At 40.6% G+C, this 27,099-nt stretch overlaps 1 protein-coding gene across 1 annotated transcript in view; it reads left to right on the top strand.

The window, feature by feature from the left end:
• LOC119724571 (kinesin-like protein KIF13B) overlaps positions 1–27,099 on the top strand; it is a 97,116-nt gene that overhangs the window by 8,093 nt on the left and 61,924 nt on the right. Inside the window, exons 3-6 of the mRNA XM_038195676.1 lie at positions 16,051–16,143; positions 20,874–21,057; positions 22,030–22,114; positions 22,824–22,958. Coding sequence (XP_038051604.1) covers positions 16,051–16,143; positions 20,874–21,057; positions 22,030–22,114; positions 22,824–22,958 — 497 coding nt within the window. The remainder of the gene's footprint in view (positions 1–16,050; positions 16,144–20,873; positions 21,058–22,029; positions 22,115–22,823; positions 22,959–27,099) is intronic.

The raw sequence follows: 27,099 nt of genomic DNA, 5'->3' as shown, positions 1-27,099 counted from the left end.
CTGCCACTGTTGTTTATAGCAGGTACGTATACCCTGCTGCGCACTGCGTGTGCGTGCGGGCGCGATGGTACCATGCGCTACGCTCTGTTGACTAGTTGACAACTTGTGTGAGTTTCTATGCTCTAGATCGTGCGGGAACCAGCGAAAATGCCCGAATGAGGACAATATCAAAAGTAATATTGTCCTTAGCCCGGTACTTTTACTGACATAATATTGCAGTCGTCGGGGTACTATTTACGAAAGCATACAATACATGTACGCTGATTTATTTTACCACTGGAAGCCCGATATTAATAATAATATCCAATATGTCTGACCAAAATTTTACTCACTGCTTTGTACATGCACGGTAGGTACGTGTTTTGTAGATGACGTGTACACATTCTCTTGTGCCTCGCACAGCTGTTATGAATCATTTTTCATTCATTGTAATTAAATTCTATTTCAGTGTACAAAAAATCTATCGACTTGTCCACACCCATTGTCCTTGATCAGGAAAAACAAATCTAATAGTGCCAACAATAGCCGCGGCCTAAAAAATATTGATCGTTTTGAAATGTGCTGAAACCGTCTCATTCGTTTCCCGTGGAGGTTTGGAATTGAAGAAGATTAACTGACATGGAATAATTCATGGGGGGTTAGGAGATATGTTGCCATGACAAACATGATCCTGTATTGCATAAAAGCCATTAAAGACGCAATTGCCTATCAGCATGTCGGAAGACACATACATGGAAGAGTTGACACTTCCCCAAATCAGTCGCTGTTGGCTGTTCCGGTTCCAGGGGGATTAGGATTGGGGGAGTGTCGGAATGGCTCTGAAGTTCACTATATTAAGGCCCCCCCCCCCCCCCCCCAAATTACTCGGTCTCTTGTCAGCGGGCGCGTCGATTTTAATCATGCGCGTCAACCTTTTTTTTTTCTTGAAATTAACACGGAGGCTACAACAGCGCCCTCTATGCACCTCAAATTTTTGTACCAAGGAGCACCAAGGAATGGGGAAATTGCACCAAGGCAAATTATGGAGGACACCAATGTATAATGAGGACACAAAAAAGCAAAATAGTACTCATCTTGTCTGTGCAATTCATTATTTTGTCTGGCTTGAAAAAAAAAAAAAAGCCACCAAAAAAAACGCGTCGCCGCATCAATTCCGGAACTTCGGTCTGACCAGAGACCGATTGTTTTTTTTTTTTTGGCCTTACCCTCCTTTTGTTCGATCAGTCACAGACAGTCAAACGTTCAATCCTCTTCCCCTGCCATGCCTTCTACACAGGATAGTCGCCAACAGTCAGATCATATTTCTTGTAGGCACTGTGACCGTCATATTCCATCAACAGACAAAATCAGGCAACTGGTAGGCACAGCTGGCTTATCAATCTCCTACAGTTGTACATGTATATCAGGATTCATGACAATCACAGCCAGTCAATCCTGCTTTATGAAGGCAGGGAGCACTCAACAGTCACTTGATGTATTTTGACTGCTAGGCTGGCCTTGTTGAAATTGCCAGCCAGAGAGGGAGTGTTAAACAAAGAACAAGGATTTTAGCCCTTCTGCAATTTTAGGATTTTTAGGCTTGTTCAAATTGCAGATATTCCCGATTGGCGCCATACATCGTACATTACACACTGTACGCTGTATGTGTAAAATACATTTTGTGCGTGGGTTTGTTTATGATGTAAATCGAGGACACACATGTGAAACATCATTGTGTAATTGAGGACAGGAGTCAAATCGAGGACGTCCTCGATTAGAAAACATGTACAAAACCAATGGGAGCTGTTGCAAAAAAGTTAAGGTATGAACAAAAGATTGATAATGAGGAACAATAGAAAATCCTCGATTAACACCATAAACAAATGTGTACGGTAATGTATAGTTAAAGTTTCTTGCAAAAATGTGAGATCCCATAACATCCCTGAAAGAGTAGTGTTAAAATATATGGAAGCTTTCTGCACATTATGTGTAATCTAAACAGCGCCCCCACATGTCAATAAAAAGGCCTACATACCGGTACATGTACACAGATGTACATGAGTGTACGGTACCCATTTACTACACCTGGGTGGAGAGAGGCAATCATTGTAAAGTGCCTTGCCCAAGAACACAAGCACCATGTTCCTTGTCAGGATTCGCACCCATGTACCACGGCACACGAGTCGAACACTGTAACATTGGACCACAGCACCCCACATACATTTTAAAATCCTGAAGACTAATTTACTTCATGCTAGATGCAGAGGCACTATGCTTCACGCCACCCCCCACCTCTCCCCACCCCCTCCCCCTCCCCCGAAAAAGAATAATACAAATTTGTCACTACATTTGTATTTTTTTGGCAACAATAGCAGTGTTAGCGCTGTAATCCAATATGGCAGCCAATTACATTGCCAATCACATATGGACAACGAGGAAAGCGTAGCTTAATCCAATCAGAAACGACCATTGGCATGCAATAACAAGCCTCATCGGAATTCGGAATTCGTTAATTAAATCACTTCCCCGCCATCAATTATTTAATCAAAGGTCCAAAGGTCTCAAGTTCATCCCTTTAATTACTAAGATACACCAACGAGAATGTTGACTTGGGTCTTACGGACGAGTTCGGCTGGCATTTGGTTCATTATCAGTGGCATCTTTCTCCCCGCTAATCACCCCAGCAGGTGAAGTTCAAATGCCGGTCGTCTCTTGATACCCTTCCCCCGGGATGGGATGGCCGTTCAGTCAACTCGTTTGCAGAAGTAATTAAGAACGGCAGGCGTGTTGGCAAAGACTGTCCGTGCGTGCGTTTGGTATTTGATGGGTGTTCCATGCTAAGGAGGTATCACATCTTTAGGGCTGCAAGTATACATGTACGTTTATTTTCTCAACCGATTAATCGTTCCCTTTTTGGTTACGGTTTCGATTAATCGAACGGCCGATTTTTTTCTTCGAATATGAGAGTTGAGATAAAGCGCATTTAAAATACGGTTGATTGCAGTTCAGTGTTGAACGATCGAATTCTTCTTTTCACAGTTAAAAAAAAATCAATTCCTAAATCATGCAAACATCTTAAAGATGACATTGCTTGACATTTTCTCTGAAAATCTTAGAATCTGTGAAGCATTTGAACTCTTTGCAAAAGTTCGCTGTGCAGACTTTGCACAAAGTCTACACAAAAAAAAGACGGAAAAAAAACCTGTCCCAGTGAAAAACCCCAATTTCTAAACCATGCAAACATCTTAAAGATGAGATTGCTTGACATTTTCACTGAAAATCTTAGAATCGTTCCCATGTGAAGCATTTGAACTCTATGCAAAAAGTTCACTGTGCAGACTTTGCACAAGTCTACAGAAAAAAGACGGAAAAAAAAAACCTGTCCCAGTGAAAAACCCTAATTTCTAAACCATGCAAACATCTTAAAGATGAGATTGTTTGACATTTTCTCTGAAAATCTTAGAATCGTTTCCTGTTCAGCATTTGAACTCTTTGCAAAAAGTTCACTGTGCAGACTTCGCACAAGTCTACAGAAAAAAAAAATTGACGAAAAAAAAAAATCTCAGTGAAAGTGCGGCCACCCTCGATCCATTACACTCTCTGCATACATGCATCGTATTGACAATGCAAGTCCATTAAAGACGTCTTCCGCTCTCCAGCCCTGTGCAAACCATCTTCAACGTCTGCAATCTCGTCTCATCCCCGCTCTCGGATCGCATCCGTCAGACGATACCCATTAATATCCACGTCCGCTGCGCTTTACCGCCGCTTTCCCTTATATTACCCACAGTGCTTCTTCTATCTCACTTGACTCCCTCACCCCTCTCCATCTTCCCAGCTCCCTTCCTTTTCTCCGCATCCTTTGCGCTTCCCTCTTCTCATTTCTCATTCTTGTTTGCCTCCTGCGTTCTCCCCTTCCGAGGGTCCTGTTCCCTTACAGTATCCGGACGATCGGACTTCAACCCTTAAAGGCGTACGGGACCAGTTGCGAATACCCAGAAATGAAAATGCCAAGTATAAAATAGCTCTCTCGATAGCAAAGCAATAGTGTACAAATAATGAATGTTTGTGAGTGCAATGGTAAGAATAATAATAATAAAAACCAGCTCTGTCAAAAATTAGTGTTTTCCATAGAAATTCATATAAAAAAAAGCGAATCCCCCCCCCCCGGTCTGATACCCAAAACCAAATATACTGGTATTAATATATGCCTGTGCACAAAATGCGAAAAGAGCCTGCTGGGTTAAGGGGGTATTGGTACATTATCCTGTAATGTAGTGTTACTAGTCATCGCATTTCATACAGCGCCCCCATTGAAAGTATGGAACGAGCACCCCCTACCCACCCCCCCCCCTCACCTATTGATTGTACGGGAGCCAAGTGTCCGGACAAAAAACCTGTCTACATTTCAGTGTTGATTTGCTGATGAAACACCCCCCCCCCCCTGCAAAAATTCCTGGATCTGCCGCTGAAGTTCCGTCTCAATTTGCCAGAACGTCTCGCAAATCTGAGGTCCCCTGCTATTCTCCGATATGGGGAGGTAAAAAAACATTAAGCTCCTTCAGGCTTTAAAGACAATAGTTGCTGGCCAATCGGCGACCACCTTTGATCGTTGCACAGACCCGACGCTCTCGGTCTGACAGCCGTTTCCTGTGGTTAGAGGCACTCGGGGGATCCACAATTTTTTCCCTTTTTGTCGTCTGTGTTCTTATAGTTTTATGTTTTGAATGAATGCACTCTTAGATTGTTTGAAGAGCTTGTTGAATGCTGAACAGCAATTTTAGGAAAGGTATTAAAGGTGTGCACTACAAAAACAAATGCACATTTGCATTAGCATAAAAACCCCAAAAGGTACCAAAATTCCCTTAAAAATGGCAAAATGAAAATTGAAAGTGAGGTTAAAAAGGACACAAAGGTACATTTACAAGGACTGCATTAAAAAAATACATTTCATGCACCCTTTAAACATCATCTTGTAATATTTCGTTCAGAAATCAACAGTTCTTTAAAGCAAAACCGATATTTTCATATGCTGTTCATCTGAAAAGTATGGATTTTTGCACCAAATCTGTTCTCAACACAGGCTGAACAAAGAACTTGACTGTTACAGGATTTCATCAGAATTCATTTCAGAACTTTGTGAATTCACCCAAAAAAAATCAATTTTTGAAATGAACAATCGTTTTTATTATTCAACGGATGTTAACAAAAAAAAATTTCATATCACAACCCAATGCTTCCTTTCTGTACCCAAAACCCAATTTACAAAAGTATTTTGTTGAGGGTCTTGGACCTTTTTGCACCATAATAACCCTTGAAAACCGTGCCAAGCAGGAAGTTGAATTATATTCCAAAAAAAAATCATCTGCCAGGTCACACAACAAGAGTGATCGGTGCAGGCAAATCAAAACTCCCTGTGGCAAAGTTTTTCTAAGAAGGTAAACCCGTGGAGTCTTTCTGGACGCGCACGTACGTGACTTAGTTGATGATGGGGCTTGACAAGTTTTGTTCCCCAATTTTCGTTTTTTGGCACGGAGTGATGAACGTGCTCCAGTTGCAAATATTTGGGAGCCCATGCCACATGGAAATTGAAGCTAACAGGAAATTGAAGTTAACAGGCCGTCGTTAAGCATTAGGCACAATCCAGTAAAAATGAGGTGAAAAAAGCAGGCTTTTGCTTAAAGGTGTAAAAATTTGGAAAAAAATATTGCATGAAACATCTTCTGACTCTTACGGTACATGTACTTCATATTTTGCTAAAATTTCAAAGGCTCGTTTTCCTTATAGGTAGAGTACATCATTTGCAGCTATCCAAAAAGTAACTGATGAAATTATTGTTAAAAAGCATATTTGGTTTAAAGATAGTAATGGGACTAAACTCCCTGTGAAATTAATCCTACTGGCATGCTGTCATTTTGAAGAAAACGATAAAAGAAGGTCATTTCCAAAGATGCGTCTAAAGACTTCGGGCGCAATTCAAAACATGACTCGGCAACTTTTGAATTGAAATCGAGATCCTAGAATATTGTTTTTCTTGGAGTATACAGCATTTACTGAGCTAAAACTTCATCAGGTTTAAGTTGTTAAGCACCCTTCTTAAAATTTGAGCACTTTTGTTTCTTCAAACGAACATAATGCTTAAATGACAAATGATGTACTCTACCTTAAATAACATTTGAAGAATTTATTTGTAAAATTATAACCATTTGAAAAAAAAATGAAAAAGTTGCACACATGTGAAATTTTAAGAATAAAAACAGTAAAAGAGCTGTTTCTTAACTTCATTTTGGATTGTTGTACCCTTAAAACTGTTTTTCATGGTACATGAAACAGCCGTCGAAACTGACTGTGGATAACCAGGAGAGTGCGGTATTCTTAAAAGGAAACAGAACGGCATTTATCGCATTTAGGAAATAAAGTCTTCATTTCATGTTTTTCGTAATGCAGCAGCGCCGCTGTTTGCCAGTAAATAGTGTGGAAATTGTAAATAATGACGAAATACAATTGTCACTCACGCCATAGAGAATGGATTGCTTTCTCCTCGGTCACGCACTCGGACAAACAAATCAAAAACCAATTTGAGAAACGTCAGCCAATATGGCTGCATAGCAATCCATTAGTCATCTCCAAAGCTTTCGAGCTGATAAGTTCGCATTCAAATGATTAGATAATCACTTGAATGCTAGATAGAAAAAGAAAGTTAAAAAAAAAAAAAATCTGAACCAAAACAAAGGCTGTTCTTGCTGATGTGCTGAAACTGACTTAAAAAATAAGCTGAGCAAAACAAATGCTTTTAAATTATCCATTTCATCCATGGAAATAGACAAAGAAAAAAACAAAAAGGAGAAATTCCTGCAGAGAAACAAGACTGTTCTGTCTGAGGTGTTGAGATAAACTTTAAAAATGTAAAACGAAGGCTTTTACGTATGTAAAATAATCCATTTCCACCATGGAAATAGAAGAAGAAAATGAAACAAGAAAAAAAAAATCCTGAACAAAACAAAGGCTGAATTAAACAAAGTTTGTTTGTTTAAGCAGTTCACGTTGGAGGACGTGAGAACACGCACTGGCTGTTTTTATACACAGGCACGGCTGACGGGTTAAGACGTCAAGATTGCCTCGACTCGCCTCCAAGTGACGTCTAAACACGCTATAAATTCCTCGTGCCTTGGAGGTGGACCGCGTGCTGATCTTGAATTGGCCATTGTGCACGGCCTATTGTACAATTACGCTCCAGTGCACACCCTGGAGTATTGAAACATGCATTGTATGAGGTTTCGGCAAGAAATATCGTACAAATACTGTTGAAATTACTCTTGTGCATCAGTATTTGTGGCATTTGGCTGTATACATTTATCAGAACTACCGGTAAGCTGCTAAAATTTGCCTTAAATTGCAAAAATCAAAATTTTCGGCTCAAATAATCCCAGCGTGAAGTGGTTAAAAAACATAGGCGTTTAAGTAGTCTGTTTCCACCATGGAAGTAGAAAAAGAAAACTAAAGAAGTAGAAACAAATCTAAACAAAAAGAAAGGCTGTTCCAGCTAGATGTACATGTAGTATGCTACTGTACGTACCGGTACATGTATATAGGCCTATATACATGTACATGTAACTGAAAAAAGGAAAAAACAAAAATGCTGCTATGTACATCAGATTCGAACCGGCCAACCAATCCCGTTAGCTCGGTGGTCGAGTGGTAAGACATCTGCACTAGAAAGCAGGAGGTCGTGGGTTCGAGTCCCACCCGAGTGATTTTTTCCCAACTTTCACTCGGGAGGTAACACACTGAGTATACAGTGTTTAAACGTCGGTGAAGGGCAAAACCTAATTTGATTTATATCACCCCGACGCAAAAAATTCCATCTTAAAAAAGAAAAAGAAAAAACATTTCCAAAATTTCCGAATGAACGCATTTATATCTAAATCAATTAATTCTTTCGCCATCAAGGACAACTCAATTCATGCCATTTCCACTCAAACACTTTGCTGTCATTTTTGAATTGCAAAAAAACCCCAGCAGCGTGCATCCCTTCCTAATTGGAGATATTGAGTCGGGGGCCATCATCCAAAACGGCGAAAAAATTTCAGCAGGAATCGCGGAGTCGATACAGATTTATCTCATTTGATAATGATGCGCCGCTTGTATCTACCGAGTGCCGACATATGGGTGAATAAAAAAAAGTTACAATTGACAAGGACATGTTAAGGTGGAGGGAGTGATTTCACGCACGTCCGACACGTATTGACAGAACGGTTGTCCATTAAAATGGGGACAGACGTGTCTGTCCGTGAATGTTGCGCATGTCTTACTGGGCTTTATTTATGAGTGAAAACGGAGGCCTTTTGTTCATGATTATGTGCCATTTTGAAATTGAGTTGAAAGTGGATTAGGCACGGGTCGGATTCTATTTTAATTGTTTTGATTTACATTTTTTTTTGTATCTTGATCTAAAATTGAAAGTTTCACCCTGCATCTGTCTACTCTTTTATAGATTTTATTTAGGGCTAGAATTTATGTTGTTGCTGAGCAAAATATGTTATTATGCAAATTTATGTGCTGTGCAAAAAATGATGGGAACCAGCCATAAGCAATATATAAATATGTATATAATTTGGCTGGTAAACCTTTCTGCTAAGTATATTTTTTCGTTCCCAAATTGGGATGAATGATCAGGGGAGAGTTGAACCCCCCTCCCCCCCCCAAAAAAAAATATAATAAAATATAAAAATCAGAAAATGGCAAAGAAGGACTTCATTTAGACAGGAGGTCTATTGTTTAAAGGGAATATACAACATTTGCAAACATCGAAAAATAAAACTACCAAGTTTTTGCGAAATACCTTAATAGGATGTTGGTAAATGACAGTCTAAAGCATCCTGTAAAATTATGGCACATGGTATACTGTCATTTTCAAGAAAAGTGGTATTTTTGTATCAATTTCCAACGCTGATCGGCCGATCAGCGTTGGAAACAACTGGCTTTTTTTCAAATACTGGCCCCAATTGACCATTGCACTTGTTTGCAATCGATTACAAACCTATGAACGGGTACGAGCCAGCTAGACTGGTTCCGTGACCTTACAATTCCCCAATGTATGTAAACTGCTCTGTTTCTTTTTATATGGAGTCAGGGAACCAGACTACAGGAAAATGATCGTTTTTCTTGGTTTTTATAGCATTTTCGAACCCAAAACCTCCAAAAAGTCAGTGTAACTATATTTGCTTTATATTTCCAACCCCCCAATTCCATCCATTTCTGAAAATTACAGTAAAAGCAAATGATGTATATTCCCTTTAAGTTCAAAAGAAAACAAACACGGACAAACACAGACAAAACCCTTCAGTAAATTCTGTCTTAAATACTCAAACCAAAATGGACATGTACATACATATACTCTTGTTTTACTATACTCTTGAGGACAATGCTTTGTGTTTCCCTTTGTCCCTGTAATATAACACTCTCCCATAGACTAAGCACACCAACCTACTACAGAGGACCGTTTCCAACAAAAGACCCAATTAACTCCCGAGGACTGAAATGATCTGTTGTTCTCCCTTTGTGTGTCGGTCCTCGGGGGTTATGTAGAACACTCACATGTACGGTATACATGTACATAAATACATTGTTTTACAAACTCATTTTTTTGTTAAATATGAAAATGGTCCAGATTGGACAATTTCAAGCATTGTAGTTTCTCTGCTACATTATTCTCCATCTGTTGTCTCAGTGAATTGCCCTCCATAGAATATGTCTTCATCAATCCTCCCTTCTTTAGTTTGCTACTTTTTTCCCCGTCCGAGACTAGATCCCAACAGTAAAGCAAACACTGGCTTGTGATTGGTCGGTCCAGCTCGTAACATCAGTACAAATATTGGACCAACTCGCTACTCCCTACTAGAATGGTTCCCAAGAGCATGCTGTGTTTACCTACAGACTTGATTACAAGTCGGTCGCGTTCTGTCTGTCGGTGCTGTCGATAGGCTACACGTAGCGTGACGCTGTGTTATGTTCATTATCGTCTGCTGGGGAGTGTGGCCTAGTGGTTAGGGCTTGTGACTCATGATCATGGGGTCAGGGGTTCAAATCCAGCTGCTGGCCATATGCTGTGTCCTTGTGCAAGCCACTCCACCCAACTTGCCTCTAACCTGATGCTGACAGCTAGTGTGGCTACATGTCATGTATCGGTACATGGTAGGAGGTTAGGGTTTGTTACTTGTGATCAGAGGGTCAGAGGTTTGAATCAAGCTGCTGTCTATCTGTTGTGTCCTTGGGCAAGCCACTTAACCCCCACTTGCCTCGCTCCATCCAGGAGTATAAATGGGTACCAGCATTAGCTGGGGAGTATATACATGTAACCTGTGATGGACTGGCTTCCTATCCAGGGGGATAGAAATATTCTCCATCATTTCATGTCACAGAATCCTGCTGCTTGTGATATGTTGTGTCCTTGGGCAAGCCACTTGACCCCACTTGCCTCTCCACCCCGGAGTATAAATGGGTACCAGCATTAGCTGGGGAGTATAACCTGTGATGGACTGGCATCCCATCCAGGGGGAATAGAAATATTCTCGGTCGTTTTCATGTCACATAATCCTGCTGCTTGTGATATGTTGTGTCCTTGGGCAAGCCACTTGACCCCCACTTGTCTGTCTCCTCCCAGGAGTATAAATGGGTACCTGCATTAGCTGGGGAGTAACCTGCAGCGATGGACTGGCATCCCATCCAGGGGGAATAGAAATATTCTCAATCATTTCATGTTACAGAATCATGCTGCTTGTGATATAGGAAGGGAAGTACCGGTACTCGGAGGATACCAGGGCGGGCAAGATACCGACTTTTGCATTCCATTGTTCAGAAGCCAGCAGTATACCCATACACCAATGAGCCCAATGATAAGCAGACAGTATAGTGCCACATAGATGGTACCTAGAATGGTAATCATTACCAGAAAATTGGTTCGAATCCAATGCTGGTCAATTCTCTACCTACCTCTCCAGATGTCTCTTTCCAGCATCACTGTACCTATCTCCGATGTTGATTTAAGCCCATGTTGTGTCCTTGGGCAAGCCACTTGACCCCCACTTACCTGTATCCACCCAGGAGTAATAAATGGGTACCAGCATTAAGGGGGAGTAGCCTGCGATGGACTGGCTTCCCATCTACAACACTAAATGTAGGGGGAAATAGAAATATTCTTGGGCGTTTCATGTCACAGAAACTGGAAATAAACAATGCCTGATGAGCCACATTGGCTCCGGATAGACTTTATCATCTGCTCGGTTTTAACTTGCAATTTGGAGTTGAAGATCAAAACATTTTGGTCAAGAATAAACAGCCAATCAAATAGAGTGCATTGACCAATCAGATCATGACTTTTGGTCAGGTGACCACAAACAAAAGGTGGGCGGGGCTTATGGCAAAATCTGGAACGATCCATTGTCCATCTTCTTCTAGTGCGCAAAATAAATGTACAAGTATCCATATGGGCACGACCCTGCTGCATGTCCTGAACAATAAACGGCTCGAAACCAAGTCTAGCAGTTTACTCAGAAAACCCCACTTCAAGGGATCCGCGGGACCGACCGTGCCTTGTCTGGGTTTTTATTTGTTACGGGAAGTGCTTGTTCAATGCCCGACGCATCCCGGGGCCGAGCTTTGGCTCGCACGCCGACCCAGGCCGGGCCGCGATGATCGTGACATGACCGGAGGTTTACGGAGATCGGAGGAAGATGGATACGGATGTCTTCAGGAGGAACATGAATGCAGGAAAAGAAAAAACAGGAAAGGGGAGGTTTTTTTTTTTACCGGGACGGACGATGGATCTGCGAAATGAATTTTAGGGCGACGGGATAATATGAGGAAAAAATGAAATGATAGGGCGATTGTCAAGCAAGTAGGTTGATTGAGTGCTCAAAAGAGGATTATTTTTTTGAAGGGGGACGTTTGGAATGACACTAATTGGTTATGAATTATTGAAGGAATAGGATAAAAAAACCACGAATACCGGTAGAACAAGTAGCTTAAACTAATCACGAGTGTAACTGAGTTACTCGCCCATCGGTACGTCTTCCCATTCTGCTTATGGCAAAACTAACTCACTGCATCATCACAAAACATTTCACAGAAATTTTTTTTTGCATAAATCTCTCATACATGATGTATGCAAATTCATGTACTGCTTGAGGTCCACTACCGAGAAAACATTCAGTATTTTGTAATTTTTGGCTTATGGGCGAATGCAGACTTGGCGTCGCTGGGATTTATCGATGCTGCTGCCAAAGAATCCGTACCCCAAGGCCCAACGGGCTTCACCCTATCGACATCCATGTTGTCTGGCTTCCGTTGGACTGTCGTGCCCCGGATATTTTTTTTAAAGCGTAATCTTCAGCAAACCGGCTTAACGGGGTGGGTGCGAAACAATGAGAAAGCTACATGTATACAACATGATTACATACAGGGGAGTGAAGATTATCATGATAATCTGGTTTAATCTGGTGAAATCTGGTTTAATCTGGATTAAGAGGATTGTGAGAGTTGGCATCTTTTGAATGACTTGTTTTTAAGTGCCTGTTTCTATCCATTTCATAATTTATTTAAAACAAACAAAACTGCAAACTGCTTACTGAGTGGATTGACTTAATATATAGAAATCAAAGAAGTAAAAGGTCCGGACATTATTATTCTAGTACTGGTAGGATCTTTCTAAAAAGCAAAATGACAAAAAAAACTTATAAAGGAATTTTATGGGTAATGGTAATTTAATTCAATTTGTATTTACCCTAACTCCCTAGGGGGGGGGGGGTGCAAAATTATATTGAAATTGGAGGGTTCAGGACTGTTAGGGCTATTTACAAATTCATTGTGGAAATGCAGCAGTTTTTTTTATTAAAATAGAACATATTCGGGCAAATCCAGCATAAATGATAACTTCCGTGACAGAGCTTTTAAGAGCTCAGTGAATAAACTTGGTCTTTGAAATCTTATACATGCAGCGGTACATCCATCATCTAAATGGTCAAGGAGATTACAGACTAGGAGTTTTGGATCATTTCTCTGAATCATTATAGATATCATGGTTCAATGGCTCGGTCACGGACATATACATGTACCACTTTCTTTCATTATGCTGGAAGTGCCCACATGTTAAAAATTCCTGAGAGAAAAGAATGAATTTGTTGAAGAGTGCAGGGTGAGTGACTTTAACCGTTAACACATTTCACCGAGTTGCATCTCAATAACATCATCTTTGGATTTCCTTCTCCGTTACCATTAACATCATCATCTGTTCCCTACGACTCCATCCCTCCGTCTCCATCTTCGGAGGTGTCGATCGACTGAAAAATCACACCTGCAGTTTCGACCTCGCTTTTTTTTTTTCTTCTCCACCCAAGCAAAGAGGAGAATGAAATATAAGTCCTTAAACGTCGCCGAGAGTGGAGTCTTCTGTTCGCGGTGTCGGATGTTGTACGAGTGGCCATTATCGGGAGCCTTGTCGTTTTGGCGCACACCCAAGCGCAGGGATCGCATTATGCATGCGCGGGTTGGGAGGGAATAAGGCGTGATATGAAATGAATTTTTTTTTTTTTTGGCCGGCGGCCATTTTTAGCGAGACTTGATTGATGCATTTTTCATTGTGTTAAGTCTTTGGTGAAATTGGGAAATGATTCTTTCATGTAGACTACAACATTAGGCGACAGATCTTAAAGGGATATATACAATGTACATTTGTACAACATTAAATTTTGCTTTGGCTGTAATTTTCAGAAATGGATGGATTTGGGGGGAATTTTGTAGCAAATATTGTTACACTGACTTGTTTGAAGTTTGGTGTTCATATATGAGTCTAGTTCCCTGACCCACTTCAGATGAAATGGAGGTGGGTAAAAACTCATTTTACTTACGTGTAAGAGCTTTCAAGGTTTCAAGGTCTTTTTCAAGGGTGATTTTCGTAAGAAATCAATATACATGTACCAAACATAATTGCAAATTTTAGAATTTTGGCACGTTAATCTTCGTATTCAAGGGTTCCGGAAACGTGCCACCAGTGATGAACTTTTACATGTACATAATGTACATGTAGGCTCTATTGTCTGTTGGTCGTTCTTTATCTCAAGACGGAGCGGCAACAAACTCTCCCTTTCCGTCATGGCAGTGAACGCATGCCACTCCAAGATTTCGTTACACATCTCCGGGATGCCATTCAAGCTTACTCATGACACCCCGTCGCTTCCCCTCGGAGCAGAAGTGGGAGGCTCTGTAATTAGCCAGTTAGGATTGCGACAGATCGGTGAACAGATGGGCTGACAGAATGGTAGTTAAGTGGTGTCGCGTGGTAGACATTCTTGGACCCGGTAGGGGGCTAGTTGGGGAATCTTTAGCGAGACGGTTTCGAGACAAGATACGATCTTGACGCGTCTGGACAGGGATGGGTAGCCGTCAGATATTGTGACATGTTGACAGCTAAGGTTTGAGATGGGTGGGGTTGTTTTTCAAGAAATTTTGTTTTGGAAAGCTGATTTTCGGCGTTTAGTGTCAAAATTTAGTTTTGATTGTGTTGTGATTGGGATCTGTGAACCATGTCAGCTACAGTTAGCTTACTATGCCTTGTAAAATGATATAATACCAAACAAACACCTCAATACATCAACTAACAAACAAACACAAAAGCCCCCAAGCAAAACAATGCAATTAATAAAGATCCTGCATAAAGAACATGTACAAGACAAACCATTTACGTGTCCACGGAGGGATTTGTCAGGATTTTTGTTCGGTGTTCAGGATTTAAAAAAATCCCTTCTGAAACGTGGAATTACTGAGATTTTACCATAAAGATGTCATTTAAAGGTAGTGTAGATCATTTGTCATTTTTTCATTTCAAGCAACAAAAGTGCTCAAAATTCTAAAGAACGTTGCTTAACGACTAACTCGATGAAGTTTTAGCTCTGCGAATGATGTACATTCCGAGAAAACAATACTCTAGGATCTCAATTTCAATTCAAAAGTTGCCGAGCCATGTTTTGAATTGTGCCTGAAATCAGCATCTGGGACACATTCTTATTCAGCCGATTATAGCCACGCGATGTCACGCACTGAACCGATGAATAACACCCCACGAGTGTGCGACACATCAACACTTGCATGCACTCGTTCACAATGTTCTCGTTCACAATGTTCTCGTTCACAGATTCGCCGAATTACAAACCAACTACGAACAGAAATTTCCAAAAAATGCGTCACTTGACGCATCTTTGGAAATGCCTTCTTTTATAGTTTTCTTCAAAATGACAGCATGCCACAAAAAAATAATTTCACAGGCAGTTTAGTGCCATTGCTATCTTTATACCAAGTAAGCTTTTCAACAATAATTTGGTGAGATGAAATGGGGTGAGATGGCCTAGCGGTTAAGAACACTGGACTCATGCTCTGGTGTTTCAGAGGCAATGGTGGTGTGGGTTCGAGCCCGGCCCCAGACACTTGTGCCCTTGAGCAAGGCACTTAACCATTATTGCTTCGTCCTTCGGATGGGATGTAAAGCTGTAGGTCCTGTGTGTTGTGTAATGCACTTAAAAGAACCCAGCTAACACTTATCACTATAAAGAGAAGGGGTTCGCCCCGGTGTTACTGGAAGTTTTCCTCATACATACAGTAGGCCTATAAGGATGCAAGGATGAAGGTTTAAAGTTGGTGTGATATTCTTGAGTGAATTTTACCGACAGAATCAGAACCAGAACCAGATAATTTGGTCAGTTAGTTTATGGATAGCTGCAAATGATCTGCTCTACCATTAACTATAAAAGTTGTGCGTAAAACAAAAGAAATAGATATTTTAAGAGGTGCTTTTAAGGTCAATACAAACATACCGGTGTACCATAGACCCTACATTGCTCTTGGGCCCTCGGTGACCCTCGAACCCTCGGCCAATTATTTCATGGATTTTTCATTTTTTCCTCGAATCTCTTTCCCTGCTTAGAAAGTCCAGATTTTGTTGTTGGATTTAGATTCATTTTAGTCTTGAGAAAACCCTTTTACTCAATGTTTCTTCCCTTTTTTGGTTGTCATCTTCTACAGGTCAAGAGAAGGTTTTCAAGTGCCTAGGACTGGACATTCTGGACAATTCCTTTGAGGGTTACAACGCGTGCATCTTTGCTTACGGCCAGACAGGTGAACATTAAGGATCTTCCTCACAGACTTTTTCCCGCATTTGTGCTGGCCTTTTTTCCTACTGTCTACAAATTCCATTTGAAAAACAAGTGCGATTACACAATAACCTCTGACCGTCTTGCATGAAAGTCTTGCATGAAATGATACAATTACTCACTTGGTCGTGATTGTCAATTGAAATAAGAGTTTCCCCATTTGTTGAAAGTGACAATGCAACATAATAGCAACCATCTAATACAACTCTGTCTTCACTCCTTCGCCCTGGAGACTCATCAAACTGACACAGGGCCAGAGGCAGGGGTGATGTATAGTGACAGGTGTGTAGAAGACCCCTAACTTCCTAAGTTCGTAGGCACAAAAATACCACCTGACTGTAACGTTACCACACATTATCTTGCCTCCAAGTACAAAATTTTCATAAACAACTTCACAAATTGCCACAAACAATTTTGTCAAGTATTTATTGTATTTTGTTTGATGTTTTTGACAATTACAATTTGGTACTTACAGTTTTATGGGTGAGCTAGGAGGTTCATTTTTTGGTCAATTTTTGGGGGGTACCGACCGACCAACACCAGAGTGACTTGAAGCAGCTCTGTTGCCAGAGCTTAAAAATACACCTTTTGCATTAAAGAGCTATTTTTGAGGTCATTTGTGTTATTTTAATTCAGTAACAATGAATACATTAAGGTATTCTCATGCGTTGTCCAGTGAAATGAAAACATGCACTTCAAGGTGGCTGACAAGGCGAAGATCGATACACATACCAAGTTTCAACCATTGTTGGCATTCAGATCTGCACAAAATTAGACTTAAGCTATACCTGAAACACAGAAATAAGCTACATGTATGTTGTGGTAGTTTGGATTTGAGCAAATCAAGTGTGCACATTTTTCTGGAGGTCATGTTTGGCTTAGTAAGGTCAATATCCATATTTGAGCCAATGCAATTGAAAAAAAAAGAAGAAAACTGTAAGAATTTCTGTACCGTGGTTTTACCTTTGAAAAACCACCTGAAACAGCGCTTTAAGAAAATAGAAAATTTCCCCGTTTTCATTATGCTTCAAAGATGTGATGTGAATGTACACGCTTGTCTAAATGTGTACTCGCTTTGATAATGCACTCAGTTTAAAAGCTAGGCTCTCTCAGTGCACAATGTCAGCCTGCGGTGAACGCGAAAACTTGTCACTGTCTTGGAACAGTGCGGTTCGTGACCGGTCAAAAGTGTATCAAAGCCAGGACATAACCGTACTTTTGATGACTAATGCGTACCTACATGTATCAACTGTTCTCTGACTCTATGAGTCGGGGAAAGGCAATCACTATATGGAAAGGCAATCACTAGTGCGCTTCACGTACATGTATGTATGTCAGAGATTGTCAATTAAATTTTGCCCGAGGGGTGGGGATTTTGTCACTTCAAAAGTGACAATCCCCACGTTTTGGGTGGGGCAGCCGGGGGGTGGGGGGCTATTGAAAACCCATAATTAAGGCCTGCCTGCCCAGAAGCCCAGAAGGTTTAAAAAACGTAAAGTGAAACAATTTACAATCTTGTCAAAAGTATACTCGCTTCGTACACAGAGTTAAAGGTACCGGTACAGTCCATCATTTGTAATTTGTGCATTTTGTTCGTTTGAAGCAACAAGCGTGCTCAAAATCCAAAGAAGGGTGCTGAACTACATGTACTAACCTGTGATGAAGTTTCAGCTCAGCTTCAGCTGTATATTTCGAGAAAAACAGCATTCTAGGATCTCGATTTCAAATCAAAAGTTGCTGTTATCATGTTTTGAATTGGGCCCGAATTCAGCGTCAGAGACACATTCTCACTGAGCCGATTGCAGCTACGCAATGTCGCAAATTGATCTTACGAATAAAGCAACCGCACGCGGGAAATTTCCAACGTTCCTTTCCATTGTTGGAAAGGTCTTCTTTCATTGATTTCTTCAAAATGACAGCGTGCCAGAAGAATAATTTCGTAGAGAGTTTAGTCCCCTTACTACCCTTAACCGAGAATGTTTTTCAACACTTTTTACGCCAGTGTCTTTTTGGATAGCTGCAAATGATGGACTGTAGCTTTAAAAAACAAGTATAATACCCAGTCCACATATGCAGCCTATAGCCAAATGTTGTCGCTATTTCAGAAAAGTGTTGTTTCTGTGACCGGTCATAAGTTCATCGAGGGATATAGCGTCCGTCTTTCGATTATACTGAGCCTAGATTTCCAACTGTCGATCGTTGTTGCTTTAAATTCGGTTGTCAAGGTATCATGTTGCCTCTTACGTTTGGGCCGCATCGTCAGAAGACTCTTTTTGATTCGGCGTAAATCTCTAAGATTCAATGACCTCTGGAAAGTGGGGATCAGTGTTCAGAGCATTTTCAAAAAGTATTTTTAAGTTGTACGTATATTGTAGGCCTGCATGATGTGATTTAGGGATTTACAATTTAGTCGACGGATAACAAAATGTCATTTCAAATTTTAGATAAATTTTCTGGATGGAGGGCAGAAGCAGTCAGTAACTCTTTTATTTTTTTGTTGGGGGAGGGATGTACATGTACAAAGCTACATAAGTCCTCAAAATTGTGCTCTGTTTTTTTATCCTTTGAGGGTTTCTCTTGTCGTCAAACTCATTTTTATATCGCTACCCTTTAATTGTGATTTATACGGTATGTTAAGTGTTAACCTTTATTAACATGATTAAATCATGTTAATTGTTTTTAAAAGCTGATAGTCACGTAAGCATCCAGGCATATTCAAAGTAGACTGTTTCGCAATCTGAAGGGCATTTGTTGTACAGATTGGGTCTGAAAACAGACCACTGCACAGCGGTCACACGCAGCTAGAGAAAAGAAAGGTCTGAAACCAGACCAGCAATTGCAGGTGAATCCCCCCAACATGTCAGCAAACTACACTGGTTTCGGTCTGTGAATCTACTTGTGACCGAACTTGTGATGGATTTGGCTACAACGTGGGGCAAGTTCGATCAAGAGCCATCGTTAACCATAGTTTGACTAACTCTGATCGAACTCACGCTAGTCGACGATGATTGGACTAGTCTAGTCGACTATTCAGGACCATGCCTCCCGCGGTTGGTCATGCCACGATATGGCTGGTTATCAACAGCAATTTTTCATAGCTTAGTGCAGAGGGGACCAACTGTCAAAAATGCTGTAAAAACAAAAACTGTGTGCGAGTGCTAAGTTTCATTTCATTGTATAGTTTTTCCATGTTAGTTTACGAGTCTGTCACTTTCGTCACCATTGTGCAATAATAATGGCGATTATTTAAGGTGTCTTAAAACTACACAATCACTTATATGTGTAAATAAACAGAAACATCCAGTGTTTAATAAATCTTTTCAATGAGCGACCACCTTTTTTCTCAATGTCGTTGACACGACAAAAGTACGATTAGATTCGTTCGCACTTCAACTTGAGCGTGCATGCGCTAGGTACATGTACGTCAAAAACCAACCGCTAGTTTACCATTGGTCCTTGATCGAACTTGCCCACGGTTATCCCCAGCCCCGCTCTTGTCCGACACCCCCCCCCCCCTCCCTCCACTGCCGGCCCTGCACGCCATTGATTGAAGAACACTCGTCATCGTAACATGATCGCCAGAAGTGTTGCGGCCCGCTAGGACGCACTGCATCAACATATCGACAGGAAGGGCAATCTGAAATGAAAAAAAGAAAATGTGAAAAACAAAGTTAACGGGAAACCAAACGATTGTCCAGGGAGATCAATGAAGGATCATTCAAAATGGGAAGAAAAAAAAAATGAAAAAAAAAAAAAAAAAATGAGAACCAAATTATTCTAGGAGATATTTGAGCTCAGTAATTCAGTCTGCAATTTCCTGTAAAGTTTTTACTTTTCAAAATTGTTCTTGACTTTTGAACTGAAAAAAAAAAGAGTAGAAAATTTTCCTTTTTTTTCTTAACCAAAAGAAAACCTGATATGAGGGAACGTAGAATCAATAATTGATGGGAAAAGGACAATCTAATTGAAAAGCAGTTAACTTAAACTCATTTTTGTCTCACCTGGACTTTGTTCAGGAAAGAGACTTCAATTGCTACATGTATGTCTGTACATTACAGAATACCGATACGTGTAATGAGTATTTTGGTTAAATTTTCTTAAAATTGGTCTCGTTTGAAAAGTTCAAGTCCAATTTGGGCAATTCACAATGCAGTGTGCCCCCAAGAGTTTGCCATTGAGAGTCAACTTTGCAAGTTTACGGTCGACAAAACATGGCCCATTTGAATGAGTGTCTGTAGACAACTTGAGCTAATTTGTTGTAGATTTGGGCATAGCGTTCTGCCGCCTTACCAAAAATCACCATATTGATAAAAAGACAAGAAAAGGGCAAACATATACTCGAATCATACGCATACGAAACTACTGACCGGAAAAACGAACAATTTCAAATGTCCCGCGCTGCGAATTTGTCGACCATCTCCCACAATGCATTGGGAAAAATGAACTCTCTGTGGCAAACTCTTGGTGGCGCACTACCTTGTGAATCGCCCGAATTGGAACCAAAGTTGGGTCAAACACTGTAAATGCAACATGGGAACCTTTACATGATAATGATGTTTAAGGTCACACACCAAAGTCAAAGGTCGCTCTTTAAAGATAATCGCAAAAGCAGATAAGACGCGCGGTTCAAGAACCGCCTAGTTATGAAGCCCTGCCTTTCTCAATCAATAATATTTCCACATTTTTTTCCTGCAGGTTCGGGGAAGTCTTACAGCATGATGGGAACGGAGGATAACAAGGGGATCATACCGCGGCTGTGCGACACGCTGTTTGAGCGCATAGCGGAGCACGACGACGACCCATCCCTGTCTTTCAAAGTGGAAGTGTCCTACATGGAGATTTACAATGAGAAAGTCAGGGACCTCTTAGATCCCAAGGGGTGAGTTTTTTTTCTTGGAAAGTGGGTGTGTCAAATGAAAGAAAAAGAGTTTGTTGTGCTATACATGTACATGTGATAAACACCGCAAAAAAGAAGAAGAAAGTCCACACTCATTGGAGGGGTCATCATTTTCAATCTGATCGTCTTATGATAACGTCATTTATGTACACCTTTGGCAAATTTTGTTAGCTACATTTTGATACCCCGTTGCTACCAAAGACTGTAAATCGTCAAAGATTGACAACGGTTTAGGAAAAATTATGCAGTTTTTGAAAAGTTGCAATTTAAGAGATACGCGAGGAGAAATTGCTAAGGGGCAACACGCGTGCCCGTTATTCATTGGCCCCTATCGCCTGCACAGTGCCCATAAAAGCCCACGTTATTTAATCTCGCATGCTTCCATGCATACAAGCACTTTGTGATTGATATTCCCTGCCGTCTGTTTCGGTTAGTGTCACAAAACACAGCAATTTCCACTCGACTTGAGTACATTGTACTCTTTAAATTTGAACTTTTCCAACTGCATCATATTTCATAAACCGTTGTCAATCTTGGACGATTTACAGTCTTTGGTAGCAAACAGGGTATCAAAATGTAGCTAACAACATTCCCCAAAGGTCTGTATACATTTAAATGACGTTATCATAAGACGATCACATTCAAAATTGTGACCCCTCCAATGGAGTGTGGACTTTCTTTTTTCAGTGTTTAGCTGATTTGTGCAGATTCCTTTAAAAAACAAAATGAAGAATATAATTGACAATCATTGTAACGGCTTTAATTTATCCGCTATGAAAATATTAGTTTGATGAGAATGCAGTTTTTTGTTTACATGTATACTGAGAAGGTTTATTGTATTTTTGTATTTACATGTAATTTGGTTGAGGGAGTTTTGAAAGATAATATGCACAATCCAATGTTTGACTATGTTGATCCAAAAATTTTACCCTGATTTTGTTTTCTTTTTTTTAGGAAGCAAAACTTGAGAGTTAGAGAACACAAGATCTACGGACCGTACGTAGACGGTCTGTCAACATTAGCTGTGTCTTCATTCGAAGTAAGTGCAACGTCCTGAAGTTTTAAATGGAATCTTTATGACTTGAATTTCACAACAAACACCTTTGAGTCTCATGCACTTTTTGGAATTCATGCCCTTTTTGGAATTTAAGCCCTTTTTGGAATTCAAGCCCTCTTTGGAATTCATGCCCTTTTTGGAATTCAAGCCCATTTTGGAATTCAAGCTCTTTTTGGAACTCAAGCCCTTTTTGGAATCTAAGCCCATTTTGGAATTCAAGCCCTTTTGGGAATTCAAGCCCTTTTTGGAATTCAAGCCCATTTTGGAATTCAAGCCCTTTTTGGAATTCAAGCCCTTTTTGGAATTCAAGCCCTTTTTGAAATTCAAGCCCATTTTGGAATTCAAGCCCTTTTTGAAATTGAAGCCCATTTTGGAATTCAAGCGCTTTTGAAATTCAAGCCCATTTTGGAATTCAAGCCCATTTTGGAATTCAAGCCCTTTAAAAGGTTGTTTCATTAAAGGGGATTACAGCTTTAAAGGGGCACACAGCCTTAGGGAAGCTCACAGCCTTAACCAGCTCACGGCCTTATGAAGGGGCTAAAAAACTCCAAAACGAACACACGCCCTGGCTCATAGCCTTGGGAGGGCTCAAACTCCGAAGGGGATCACAGATTTGCAGGGGATTGGATATCCTTTAATACCCAACTGAACAGCGCATTAGAAAACTCGTTTATTTTCACCGCAAATGTAGAATATAGATGCCTTGATGTCAGAGGGCAACAAGTCCAGAACCGTAGCGGCAACCAACATGAACTCGGAGAGCAGTCGGTCACACGCGGTCTTCAACATCACGGTGACGCAGACCCTGACGGATATAGAGACAGACGTGAGTACACACACCCTTACAATCTTACAGTCAAATTTGGTTCAATTTCTGCAGAAGAAGAAGTTCAGTTTTTTTTTAAGTGCGTAGAAGCATAGACTTTTACTTTTCCCAAGCTAGTTTTACAACTGCAACACCATAGAGCAAGTTCGGGCAAGCGAAGAATGTCCCCCAAAACTTTGTTTTGAGTAATCGACGCCTGAAATCAGATATATGTGAAAATTCATATCAAACTTGATTTTTAGGTATTCTGTATTTTTGAGTAGCCAAGGTATATCAGATTCACATGGTGCATTTTTGTTTGGGGAAAATATACCCCCAAAGTGGAAAAACTGAAAAACGTTTTTCACTGCCCTTTCAGGAGCAATTCGTATTTTTTTCCAAAGCCGTTTTTCTAAAAATGAGGTCGGCGAAGTTCGGTGCAACACTGTTGAAGTTCTTTGGATTAAATTAAGGTACAGAAATAATTTTGGTATCAATTTTAAACACAACACCGTTTTGAGATTCTGTCCACGGATCACAAAAAGTTCAGTGATCTTTCAGCAAAACGAAAACAAATCACATAAGGATGTGTGTGATGAATTGTTTTTGTTTTGCTGAAAGAACGCACACTTTTTTTGTGATCGTGGACAGAACTTTAAAACGGTGGTTGTGTTTAAAATTCCGTAACTTGAAAAGTACATGAGTGATTTGAATGAATCTTGTACTAAAAGAAAGCTTATGAATTGGGCTTTCATACCCTAGATTTTGAAAATGCTACATGCAGAACTTCACTAAAACAATGTTCCCGACATTTGGGTTACGGTTTTTTTTACTCACCCTGTACATGTACATGTACATGTATGGTTAACTATAGTTGCCCCCGAACTTATAAGCTCCAAGCTTATTAGAACAAAATTTGAAAATTTTCACTCAAAAAAATATTTTAGAAAGTTGAAGTGAAAGTTGCATTTTATCAGAGTGCTTTTGCTGAGAGGTGAATATTAGTACTCATGGTTTTACATTGTTTCACTTGCACGATTCAATTTTAAAATGTTTTGTGTTGCCGTTGCTTTTCGTAGTTTCATTTTCCCAGTAGTGCTGTCTTTACATGTCTTGTGTTTTCCCTCGTGTTCTCTACCTCCCTCTTTTAGGAAAATGGAATACCCATTCGTATGGTAAGACAAAGGAAATGCTTTATTTCCAGAATCAACCATTTTCGTTGAGGTATGAGGAATGCTTGGGGAGGTGCATTCATTTGAATTTTCTGTTTATGCAACATCATCAGCTACAACTCTTTCCATTTTCAGTTTTTGTTTGATTTTCTTTTTTACTCTGTCGAGCTTCAAATTTTCTCCTTTTGTTTATTATTAGTCCTAACCCCAATTAAGAGATTGTTTCTATTTATACTATTTTACTTTCTGTATACCCATACAGCCACCGTACAAACTTTTTTTCTCAGGTGTGTCCATTACTACTTTGCCCAATTTATGTATCTCTTCCATAGTTTGAGTCAGGGCATTAGTTTCCATGACAACCAGACATGTTATCCCTTCATACATTTTTCACTCTCACTATAAAGTGGGTCTTTCTTGGGATGTGTAATCTACCGGGGTTTACGCATAGCTGATGATGCGTACAATGCCATTATCAAGGGCAACGTGAGACAACAGAATACAAATTTTTAGAGCGTGATAAAATGGAAATAACCTACATACCATAAAGGGTGAGGCTTGAATAAATATCTTTAATAATATCTTTAAAAAAGTAGCAATTGACATAGGTTTAAAACCCTGTTAAAAATTGGGACAAAGAAAGGAAGGAACTAAAGTCACTCTAAATACATGTAGACGAAACAAATGAAACATCTCGGAAAGCTAAAGAAGAAATTTAGTAAATTTCTAAGATTTGTGATTCTAGGATCTGGTGCTCACCATAATCTCAATTGAAGATTTTAAAACACCACAAGCAAATATTGAGAACGTGAAACTCGCAAATTCAATCATTTCTCCGTATTCTCTCAAAATAATCTCAATAATATGATCTTACAGTCAGGGCCCCCCCCCCCCCCCCGATTCACCCAAGTGCCCCCTTTGCGGACATAAATGTGCCCCCTCGAGCATAAATGTGCCACCTCGGGATGAAAACAAAACTGGCCGTAACATTTGGGATAATACGTTTTCAGTATTAATCATTTTCCAAAATGGTTTAGAGAGTTCTGATATGAATGAGGAATATGAAAACCAAGCCCCTGAAAATGCGCCCTGAAAATGGGCACATAATGCGTAGTTTGCATAATGGCCGGTTTCGAAGAGCGCCCCCTATTTTGGAAGATGGTACCGGTACCATTATCCCCCCCTCCCCCCCAACTATTTGTTTTTATGGAGGCCAAGTGTCCGGTGAAAAAAAACGTGTCACCATTTCAGCACGGATGTGCCCCCCCCCCCCCCCCCCCCCAATAAATGCTGAATGTGCTGCTGCACGAGCCTTTCACTGAGCAAGTCCCCCTTTTTGGTGATGCCCCCAGTTTGAAAACCATTCTGCCGCTGCTGCTTATACAGTCATGTGTTATTGCTCAGGTTTTTACATCCATGGCTATTGCTGGAACCAGTCTATTGTCCTCCAACTGCCTGAGCCACTGACTGACAGACTCCCCGAGTCTCTGACTGACTGACTCCCCAACTCCCCGACTGACATACAGAGTCTCTGACTGACTATTAACCAAACTGACCAACTCCCTGACTGACTGAGTCACTAACTATAAATATTGTCAAAACTGAGACTTTCAGGTCGAGCTCTGCCAGGCAAGCCTAATCTTGCTTTAATCCCCAAAGAATTGAAATAGAACAGAAAACAAACCAAGTACCGGTAGATGAAGGAAGAATGTTCCCCTTCCCTGAACCGATCCAATCATTCCCAAATCCCAAACCAATCTAACGTCTTCCACGTGAACACTCTTCCAATATTTACTCACAGCACGGTGCCGGTCCCCACGCGATGCCCAAATCACCCCTTAACGCATCCTCGGCATCAGTCGGCCCACATATCAGCTCATCCTTCACACTTGCTCCAGTTGAAAACAGCTGGGGTCGATTCCGCATATCTGCATCGGGGACCAAAAAGCTAATAACGTAATAATATTTTTTTTGTCTATCGACTCCATGCGCAAGCACCCCCCGTCAGTGGTTGCAGAGAGAAAGTTGGGGGAGACCACTGGGACAGACATTCGAGCGCATCGCCTACGGCGCCTGACGCTCACGCAAAGACGCCACGGATTTGTGCACTTTCAAAATAAAATTAGTTGTGCGTATTTTGCGCCAAAAGGGTGCAAACCTGTGTGAGCATGTTGTTCGTTTTTCCCACTGGAGATTTCAACATTGTATTCACGGCACCATTGACTGTTTGCGCTTGGCCAGGTCCATGAAGTTGCTTTTCCCCTAGACTTGTGAAGTGATCCCATACACGAATATAACGACAGGCAATGCCCTCAAATTTTTTTAAATCCTATTGGTTGCAATGCACCTTGACGATATTCTTCCTTCCTGTATTCTGATTGGCTAATTGTACATGCTTGAATGTCACATGGAATGCAGTGCTCTTTTTGTACACATGCATCATAGCCATTTTAAAACCCTCCTGCTATTTGAACAGTCACAGTCAGTCAAAAACTCCATCCACTTCCCCTGCTATACCTTTAACACAGGCTAGTCACCAACAGTCAGATCATATTTCAAGCAAACGCTTTGACTAGTCAAATTCAGTCAACTGTCAAAAGCAGGCAACTGGTAGGCACAGCTTGCTTTAATCAATCACCTATAGTCAAAGCATACATGTAGCTGTATCAAGTTATATTTAATGGTCACAGCCAGTAAATCCTGCTTAATGTAGGCTGGGAGCTCTTAACTGTTGAAAACAGTCACTTGATAGATTTTGACTGCAAGGACAACTTAATTGGCACAGAATGTATGTTTGCATAGGAGGGTTAAGTTGACCCCTACAACTGTACATCAAAGGTCAATCAGCCAATGACACGCTGGTCGATTTCAGACTCTAAATCGTCTGCAAGAGATTTTTGAGACTGTTTTCAGACTACATGTATACCTATCCCCCAGATACAAAGCCCTAAGTTGTAACACCATACAGTTTATCAGAGAAAAAAAACCAC

The sequence above is a fragment of the Patiria miniata genome, unplaced genomic scaffold (assembly GCF_015706575.1).
Source record: "Patiria miniata isolate m_02_andy unplaced genomic scaffold, ASM1570657v1 HiC_scaffold_18, whole genome shotgun sequence".
Classification (NCBI taxonomy): Eukaryota; Metazoa; Echinodermata; class Asteroidea; order Valvatida; family Asterinidae; genus Patiria; species Patiria miniata.
Note: the sequence above shows the minus strand (reverse complement) of the source record. Positions and strands in the feature narration are given on the sequence as shown.